This window comes from Uranotaenia lowii, chromosome 2 (assembly GCF_029784155.1).
Source record: "Uranotaenia lowii strain MFRU-FL chromosome 2, ASM2978415v1, whole genome shotgun sequence".
Lineage (NCBI taxonomy): Eukaryota > Metazoa > Arthropoda > Insecta > Diptera > Culicidae > Uranotaenia > Uranotaenia lowii.
In genome coordinates this window covers 240024848-240034976 of record NC_073692.1, presented here as the reverse complement: position 1 = coordinate 240034976, position 10129 = coordinate 240024848, and the positions used below count along the sequence as shown (strand labels likewise).

General features: G+C 38.0%; 2 protein-coding genes across 3 annotated transcripts; one reads left to right on the top strand and one right to left on the bottom strand.

Moving 5' to 3' along the window:
• Window positions 1-2416: 2416 nt before the first annotated feature.
• On the top strand, window positions 2417-3229 carry LOC129746358 (probable RNA-binding protein EIF1AD). The gene is made up of 2 exons (XM_055739982.1): window positions 2417-2578; window positions 2640-3229. Exon 2 carries the CDS (start codon window positions 2661-2663, stop codon window positions 3123-3125), a length of 465 nt encoding a protein of 154 aa, XP_055595957.1. The 5' UTR covers window positions 2417-2578; window positions 2640-2660; the 3' UTR covers window positions 3126-3229.
• LOC129746357 (uncharacterized) lies at window positions 3210-10114 on the bottom strand. Of its 2 annotated transcripts, XM_055739980.1 has the most exons (8): window positions 9974-10114; window positions 9610-9770; window positions 9156-9416; window positions 8878-9074; window positions 8364-8734; window positions 8004-8303; window positions 7743-7943; window positions 3211-7364 (listed from the first exon to the last, which is right to left on the bottom strand). In XM_055739980.1, exons 1-8 carry the CDS (start codon window positions 9975-9977, stop codon window positions 6100-6102), a joined length of 2760 nt encoding a protein of 919 aa, XP_055595955.1. In that variant the 5' UTR covers window positions 9978-10114; the 3' UTR covers window positions 3211-6099. The 2 variants fall into 2 exon arrangements, with proteins under 2 accessions (XP_055595956.1, XP_055595955.1); XM_055739981.1 differs by lacking the exon at window positions 9156-9416 and having other exon boundaries at window positions 3210-7364.
• Window positions 10115-10129: the final 15 nt, after the last annotated feature.

Genomic DNA, 10129 nt, shown 5'->3' with positions numbered 1-10129 from the left:
ACTACCAAAAAAATCTGTGAAATTACATCACATATGATGTAAATAAAAAGAAGCATCATATATGACGGAATTTTCAGTGCAAGTTGGATATTACACGCCTGTAAAATTTGCCGACGTGTAATTTAAAAGTGATGTAATGTTTACACTTCCAATTGGATTTTTTTGTTTACTTTTTAGTAATATGATTCAAAGAAGATCTCTCAATAAAAAAAAAACAATCTTTATGCACACACCAGATTACATTTATTTTAAACCACTTTTGCCACTTTTTTTGATCTGCCACTTTTGCCAACCATGGCTACGATCGTCACCATTTCCATCTGGCGGAGCCTTTCCCGGAACGTACTTTGCGAATCTGTTAGAATTAAAACAAATTGTTTGAAGCATATTTAGCTTTATCTAACCACTTATTCTAAAAACTTACCATTCCACAATGAACGCACAATCAAACAACACGGCAGCGCAAACACCCGACAGGTCAAAAAACTTACGACTTGCTTTCGTGTTTGTTTTTTTTTTCATTTTCAGTGCTGTCAATAAGGATTCAATCATATCTAATTTACAATAGAAAATCGTGTTCCGTGTCATTGCGATTCAATTCTTCAATCTTCAGAGTTGTTAAGGATTCAGTTTTTGCAATTTTCTGTGACATGTAATTTTCTGTGTTCGCACTACGAAACAATCTTTAAAATTACATCACATATGATGTAAATAAAAAGAAGCATCATAAGTGACGGAAATTTACAGTATGAAATCGCGTTCTATGTCATGTAATATTAAGGGTTTTCAATTTCAGTGCTTTTAAGGATTCAGATTTTTTTTCTGTGTAGAATGAGATTTCGAGGTTTTGGAGTCAAAATTATTGCACTATTGTTACTGATGAATCATTTTAGTTTTTCATCGAAATTTTATGTTTAGCAAAAAAAATTTACTTGGCGTTTTGTACCTTCATGGGGGGGGTTTAACCCCCAAAACCCCCCCCGTTCCTACGGCCATGACCTGACATACTCAACGCGGCGAAGGAGATGTCAATTTGTTCCGCCGCTCGAGTTCGCATAGGCTGCGTCCGTAAATTTTCCGCCAATTCGCATCGCATCGCACTCACTATGTCATCGGCCTTACTGTGAAAGTCGGAGAACCTAGTGTATCTAAGAACCTTGGGTTGGAGGGTGTGAGTTCTCAAGTTTGTGTAATTTCGATTTTGTGTGTAGGGGGTAGAACTCGAAATTTTCGTAAAACATCGAAAGCTTTGTCGATAGAAAAGAGCAAAGCAACAAAAGGCCCGTTCAATAGCCAATTGAAATTGGTTTCAATCGATTTCGATTGGTAAATGGTTGTTCACTCAGCCAATGTTTTGGTCGAAACTAATCGAATTGACGTTCAATGAAGCCAATCGAAGTCGATAGAAACCAATCGAAATCGATCAAGCCCGAGAGCAGGATTCGTTTCCATCGGTTTCGATCACACTAACACACATGCAGTTGTTTACTGTCAAAAAACAACTGATTCTGTTTGTTTTCAATTTTCAAGTGTGAAAGTGATGGCAGTGGGCGGTGCGGTGTTGGTGGTGCTATGCCAATGGTGCTGTGTGAGAATTATGCAGTGTAAGTGGTGTCATGGTGTCGAAGCTAGTGTGTCAGTGCCGAAAACACCGTGCCCGCAATCACCGAGGAGGAAATAGTGCACAATAAGGCCATGAAGAAAACCGTCGGAGGAATGCACCCAAGCGGTAGAATGAAAGTGTAAATCAAATCAACTGCTTTCCGGCAGCGGAAAAGATGCCCTCAATCCAGTCAGTGGCGGAGGTGCCGTTGCTGCTGCTGTAAAAATCCCCACTGAGAAGAAAAGTAACAAAGTGATTTATGTAATGTGAAAAAATCCTATGATTTTTTTATTATATGTTTTCAGAGCTTCCCACCGAGGGGAGAAATAAAAAATTTAGAATAATGATGAATTTTATTTTATTACATTGTGAAGAATCATGTTGCAGGTATTTGTTTTCCAATTGGATTAATTTGAGATTCACTCATAGGTGGAACTGATAGTTATTTCCTGGGTCCGGGCACTTCTTCAAGTCGAACGTTAAACTTTCTTATTTGTCATTTTCCGCTTGTATTGGTAAGAATTTGCCTTTGAAATATATTGCCAAAATGATAGATTAATTACAATTTGCTAGAGAAAACCGTCTTTTCAAATTCCGAACGAAGCTGATATAAAATGACATCTGAGAACACTGCGCCAGCACGTTAGTATTGGTTAGTGGCTGTTCAATCAACGGCCGGATAGAAATCGATTGAAGTCAATTGAAAAATCAGCTGTGCAACTGTCAATCCGTTTCAATTGATTTCGATTGAGTTTCGTTGAACACACCTAAAATCACGCCGTATATATGTTTATAAACATCAAACAAAACATTCAAGCCAAAACCAACAACAACAGTAACAAACAAAACTTATCAAAGATCATCACGGACAGAAATTCGCGATTGTTCAGCGGTTGGCTATTGAATTACTCGTTAGAATTAGTTGAGGATCTTTTTAAGTACTTTATATGTTTTGCCAAATCATCGAATCCATAGGTAATTAATAACGTAAGCCTCAGGCATTATGGTATGTTTCATTCATTCCTTTTTTAAACAGCACTACAGAAACTTAAGAGCCATGTCACGGGTCACCAAAATCAAGCATGTACTGAAAGAGCAGGAAGCGGATGAGTTCGAAGTTCCCCGCGATGACCAGCAGATAGTTCGGGTAGTAGCCAGCCGAGGTAATAATCTACATGAAGTGGAAACCGCCGTTGAAGGTGAAGAACGATTTTTGGTCTCGATGCCGGTCAAATTCCGCAAGAACGTGTGGATAAAACGAGGTGACTTTGTACTGGTCGAACCCATCGAAGAAGGCAACAAGGTCCGGGCAGAGATATGCCGCATTCTGACGGCCGAGCACATAAAGGTCTTCGAACAGGAAGGGTGCTGGCCGAAGCGATTCACAAAGAAGCGTCAACAAGAGGATGAAATGGACGAAGATGGGTTGGTTAGGAACACAAACAGACGGTATGAAGAGTCAGACAATGATGATAGCGATGAAGATGACGAAACGGACGATGATACCGGTGATGAAAAATGAAAAAAAAACATTTTCGTTTAAGAAATGTCTGCGTTTAAGTAAATACACTAAAATATTATATGGCAATTCGGCAATTATTATTTTAAAGATAACTGTAAGTAAAAGATTAGTTTTGTCCTTGCCTAGAATATTCGAAACTTCAATCAATAAACACGAAATCTGTTTAACGTTATCAAGTACCACTATATTACAGTCGGAAACAAAGAGGCTTTCTCAACAGTTATGAAAATTTCATGGCATACAATTTAAGCCTTTCTTGTACAGAGATTCATTGAAATGAAGACCCAATCACGCGATGCTTAAATTTTATTTAAATTTATGTACAAACATTATCCCAGCTCAACTTTGTTATATTTCGTTATTTATAGATAATATTTATAAATTGTTCAAAAAGATGCAATTCTTCTGCTTAATTTTTGGCTTTTAATTTTTGAAAATTTTTATTTATGGTTTAAATACCAAGCGAAAGCCATTTCGAGCATAAGTGTAGACAAAAAGTAGACTTTGTATTCGTTCTTAACATCAATACGTTTTTTTTCAAATTTTGCTTCAGCAATTGTCTTTCTCTTTATTTGTAGATGTAAGCGAAAACAAAAATATTTCGAGTGATGTTTAGTGCACTTCATTTTTTTCTTTGGCAATCATTATTTTCCTATTTTCACTGAAAGCATATTCTACACGTAGCTTGGTTGTTACTGTTTGTGTCTATTAAACATGTCTACAGATCTGTGTTGTCTGTCAATGAATTTTGAGAAATGTATCACATTTTCATATGTGATGAAAGAAATTAGAGAAACATGAACTATCAAAGAACGAAAGGACATAAGCCGTAAATATCATGAAAATTCGAAAAAGATACAACGGCTCACCGACAGGACTTGAACCTGCAATCTCCGCTTCGGTACAACGGCGCGTTAGCCAATTCCAGCACGGTGAACTTCGGCTTATGTCCTTTCGTTCTTTGATAGTTCATGTTTCTCTAATTTCTTTCATCACATATGAAAATGTGATCATTTTCAGGTACAAAGATGTACCAAGCGATTTCATAACATCAGTATTGATTTCAACAGAGCAACACCTCCCTGTGTAACTGGTCTGCTCGGAACCTTTAGCGGCACTGATTGCTTCTTCATCTGACCGTAAGTTGCGGCAAACCCGAAGCAATCGACCATGTGCTCGCTCGGCTAAAATCCCGAGTCGATGGGTGGGGTTAGAGAAACAAGAGAGATCAATAGAGGGAAAGATCACATGCGGGATATACATGGTGTTTCGATAGAAAGGTCCAGCAGTTGATCGGCAGAGCTCGATTGCTCGTGTTCGCCGGTTCCATCACGTTCACCGTGCTGGAATTGGCTAACGCGCCGTTGTACCGAAGCGGAGATTGCAGGTTCAAGTCCTGTCGGTGAGCCGTTGTATCTTTTTCGAATTTTCATGATATTTACGGCTTATGTCCTTTCGTTCTTTGATAGTTCATGTTTCTCTAATTTCTTTCATCACATATGAAAATGTGATCATTTTCAGGTACAAAGATGTACCAAGCGATTTCATAACATCAGTATTGATTTCAACAGAGCAACACCTCCCTGTGTAACTGGTCTGCTCGGAACCTTGAGCGGCACTGATTGCTTCTTCATCTGACCGTAAGTTGCGGCAAACCCGAAGCAATCGACCATGTGCTCGCTCGGCTAAAATCCCGAGTCGATGGGTGGGGTTAGAGAAACAAGAGAGATCAATAGAGGGAAAGATCACATGCGGGATATACATGGTGTTTCGATAGAAAGGTCCAGCAGTTGATCGGCAGAGCTCGATTGCTCGTGTTCGCCGGTTCCATCACGTTCACCGTGCTGGAATTGGCTAACGCGCCGTTGTACCGAAGCGGAGATTGCAGGTTCAAGTCCTGTCGGTGAGCCGTTGTATCTTTTTCGAATTTTCATGATATTTACGGCTTATGTCCTTTCGTTCTTTGATAGTTCATGTTTCTCTAATTTCTTTCATCACATATGAAAATGTGATCATTTTCAGGTACAAAGATGTACCAAGCGATTTCATAACATCAGTATTGAGAAATGTATATTATCTATTAAAATTTTATTTGATACATCTATTAGAAACTTTTTGCTCTTTACTATTGTGATAATTGGCTAATCCGATGCAATGCTATGAAAAAAATGAAAATTTCAGATATATGAAATGCATGGTGTTCGCTACTACCTTTCTTTTTGTAAACGCTGTGACAACAAATTTCCAATATGATTTATGTTGAAACTGTAATTACTATTGTAGCATATATCTATTTACTTTCTTCCTAATTTTGATTCAGGGTTACGCGTTTCAGTTCAACATTAATGCTGACTGTATTATCGATGAAAAATTTATTTCTAACTGCGTTTTTCTATAAGCGGCATACATGCCTGGTTTCTTCATGAAAAAAAATAAATAAATCAATACTGAAACTCATTTGTTCTTTCCGAACGTTGTATCATATAAAATCAAATTAGGTTTATTAATGGTCATAAAAACTGTCGTAAAGTATTCTTGAGTATTTTCCGTACTTCGTAAGACATAGCAATAGCATCTCTACATTTGATCTTTACCGTCTATTAAAAGCTTCTAATGCATTTATACGAATGATAAAAACTATATTCACTCTACTTCTAAAAACAAAACGATAATAGTACGTGGCGAGATAACCGAGGCAAACTGAATATCAGTGTACAGCGTTTTCCGTAACATTTTAAACTTACAAATATTCAACAAAATCAATGTCCACAGTTTGGTTTGTCAAATACAATTATGAAATAGAAATTTGATCGAAGAAACTTACTTTAAAAATTAAAAGCTTTTGTTAAAGCAAATCACAATGAGCACGAAATGCACAATTCTTCTATCTGGAATGATCTTTTCATTGCCAACACTAGCACTGTTGTTCAGGTGGCTCAATTAGTAAAATATTTTTTCTGAAGGTCGCCAGAAGTTACTCCTTGGCGCTATCATTGGTCTTTTTGACTTCTCGCTCTTCCAGTTCTTTTTCGTCTAACTCCTTCTGTTCGCCATCATCATTCTCTTCAGTATCACCTGGATCAGCCTCAATTTCTGCTGGTACTTCTTCGCCGGGAACACTATTTTCCTTGGAAGTCAATGGCTCTTCCTCTTCGATTATTGGTTTCCCCTCCTGAGAGGTAATTTTAGGTGAGGTTTCGGATGAACTGATCGGTAACGTTGAGGGTCGTGCTAGTTTAACTCCACCTATGATTTTAAAAGGAAAAGCCGGAAGTTGCTCCACTTGAGGCGTGTGAACAGCCACGATTTCGGTTTGCGTTTCACACGTATCTTTGCAGCTGACGGCAGAAGTGTCTGCCGTACCGGTGGGGACATTTGCAGAAGCCGTGCCTTGAGGTAAATTAGCAAAAAACTGCATACAGTTCACAATGTCCCGAACAGAAGTTTGCAATTGTTGGACCTGGTTCATCAGCATGGAGCAGGTTTTGGTGAGATCTTGTACCACCAATACGGAACTATTTTCGTTGTTAATCACGTCCAACTTTAGAGAGTCAGTTGTTCCATTTGCTGAGGATGTTGGCTGCATCGTAGATACTTTTTTCCACAATGCATTGATGGCTTGCATTTGAAGTTGTTGAATTTTACGTTCATTTTCAAGGGCTGTTTTCGTCATCTCCATGTCTTTGGTAAGTTTTAAAATATAATCCTGAGTGCGTTTCTTCTGTAATATATCCGCAATATTCTGTCCCTTTTTTCGAGTTTGATAACCACGCCAAATTTTCTGAATCAAAATGGCAGAATTCTCGGTGGTTTTATTGTTGAGACTGGCAGGGATATTGCTATCGACACTGTCTTTGCGATCCTTGACAACAGTCCTTATCTGACCCTGCTGGGCAGCTTTGTTACGGATAGTTTTTAATTTATCGATATTGATAGCCTCGCTGTCTTCATCCGAACTCACAGCATTACTAGAACCACCATCAGGAGGGGTACCTTGGATCGAGTGACTCTGCTGCTGGGTTTGCTTCAAGGAAGCAGAACCACCGGATATGTTTCGACCTCCAGATTGGAACTGGTTCACTGCCGTTACATTGATCATTGTTTTACGGGGAGACATTGACGGGGATGAGCGCTCACTGTTAGTGTTGCTGTTATTGTTTGAAGCATTTCGCTTTGTGGGACGGGGACTGGAACTCTTGCCACCACTTCCAGATGGGATTCCGGCGGCCCGGGTATTATCTGAAATAGTGTAGTTACAAATAAATTTTAAAATATAGTGTCTTTGACCTATTTAACAACTTGATTTAGAAACAGGAAAATTTAACGTAAACATGGTCTTCTCAGTTTTGATTATGAGTAGTGAGATAATTTTCTCAGCCTACTGTTGAATGCGTTGATCGTTAATCATCAATTGTGCTATAGGGTAACTGTGGTATTTTGGGCAGCTTAACACGTTAAAAAAATATGAACAGCAATAAAACATGATTGATAATGGTAATTTGACGTGATTTAAATTACTGTATTTGGTTTCTTAAACAATGAGAATGTTGCATTTTCTTGAAATGAAGCTTTTGAGAAAATCACGTTTAACTAACATTGATTTATTCAATTTATTACCTTTGGTTTTAATTGCCTTCGGAATCTGAGGAGTTTGAGGTTGTGGTTGGCTAGCACAATTAGCCAAATTTCGCTGAACGATGCTGGCAGCGGAATTCGTCGGCCCACAATCTGGACTCATGAGAGATTCCGGTACCGGTACCATCTTAGATGCCGCTGCCAGTGGGCCACCCAGTATGATCTGGGTAGCTGGTGGTTGGTCTGAGGTTGAAGTAAAGCTTCAGTTATTAGTTTGATTTGAGTGAAATATATGATTCATACCGTTATATAAATTGGCTCCATTTACGCCACCTTGTTTCGTAAGGACGATGCTCTCATGCATCGATGCATTCATCAAGCTATTGTTATTTGTAGAGTTATTCAACATGTTGGGATCTAAGCTCTGTGACATTATGTTGTCCGAAGTGATGTTATCGATGAGTGATTTAGTCATTTCGAATAATTGATTATTACCAGTTGAGGTATCAATCTGACTGGAAGTCATTAGGTTACTGGAAGTGTTACCATGATAACTACTGGACATCGTGTCCGGAGAGTTTTGTCGGCCGCTCAGTCTAGTAACTAAATAAATTACAATTTTGTTTAAAAAGGTAATTCTCGAAATTATATTACTACAATTACCTCTTGGTGACTGTATCCGACTAGTTTGGGCCTTTCGTCTCAGTGAAGAAGGGGAATTATTGACGGGGGTAGATGTTCCATCGGCGCCACTCGAGTTCTGTTCCTGAAGCTGACGTTGATGCTGTTGCGCTTTGCTCAGGATCAGTCGCAATTTTCGTTCGTTCTCGTTCTCTAGTGCCTCATCTGAAAGCGGGCAAACAGTGCTCAGATATCGAGCTAATGCGGTTTGTTCTCCAATGCGAAACTGGCGACCGCGACCTTGACTGTAAAGCCATTCTGCCTTTAAACTTTCGATAGCAGTTACCACAAAGCCATCAATCGCCTTTAAACTCATACACCAATTTAAAACGAACGGTCTGTAGTCGAAGCCACTAGATTGAAAATAAAATTGCCACATATTGGTAATATGTTTATAATTATTGAAAAGTGGAAGAAATTAACGAAAATACTAATTAAATAAACAAAAAAGGTTATTTGTATGTAAAAGTTTGATACTGAAAATTAATGTACTTACATAGTATTTCCTGTCATCTGTACACATGGATTTTCTGTAACTGTAATGGCGTTCAGATTTGCCAAGTGACTGAGGGTGCAGATTTCATTCAAATCACTTATATTGTTTTTAGCCAAGGTTAGAGTTTCCAACGACAGAGGCAAATACTTATCGCATTGCCTCAGATGGGCCAATCGGTTTCCGTTCATGAAGAGTTCCTAGAAGGAAAAAAATTAATGTGTTAAAATCAACAACAAACCATGTTCATGCTAAATCTTAAACATTGAATTGTTATATACCTTCAAATTCTTAAGATAGGAAATGTCCGATATTGTGGCAATACTATTCTCCGAAAGGTTAAGGTACTCTAGATTGGTGTTGGTGTTAAGGTGTTCAATTGTTTTTATGTTATTTCCTTCCAGATTTAGGTGCGTTAGGTGAACTAAATCCTTTAGGCCCTCAATAGTTAGTATACCATTGTAGGACAAGTTTAGTTCCCGCAAGCAATGCAACCGACAAACGCCGTACATCCGTAGCAGCTGATTCTTACATAGCGATAACTGTTAAATATACCCCCGAAACAAAAAAAAACGGAAACAAACGATGAAAATTAGTTCATTCACCTGGATCAGTGTTTAGATAAAACAAAAAAAAAATCGATATCATCAAAATGGGTACGGTCTAATTAATTAATGAAACGTTATTTTCCAACTGATGGACAGTTTTAGTCACAATCTGCGTGGCAAAAGGTACCTTTTCAATCTTCAGATACGAATCTATGTTGTCGATCTTTTGCAGCTCATTGTCATCCAGGATCAGGATCTTGTATTGTTGGGCATCGTCTGTTTTGGGTATTTTCTTCAGACATTTTTTCGACAGATCCAGAATAGCCTTCTGGGAATCTATTTCGATTTCTGGAAGGATAATCAAAGAGCATGAACAATTTTAATATTATAACCAAATATTGTGAAGCATTTTTTTTTGTTTTGGTGACCCTCCCCTCAAATATCCATGTCGTTGAAATAAGAAAATTTGTTTAAAAAAATTGATTATCCTTGTTGATTTACGCATGGATATGAAAATAAAACATTATAATAAAGGATTTTGTTATACTTACCCATTTCAAACAAAATTTTTACTTGCACAACACTTTTTTCCTTCAATTTAGGAATGACAGAATTCTAAATCCTTGCTTTGCACTTTTACTTTCACTTGTGGATGTCCTTTATGTTGCGCTGTGCATTATGTATATGCTCACTTTGTACTGAGAAAC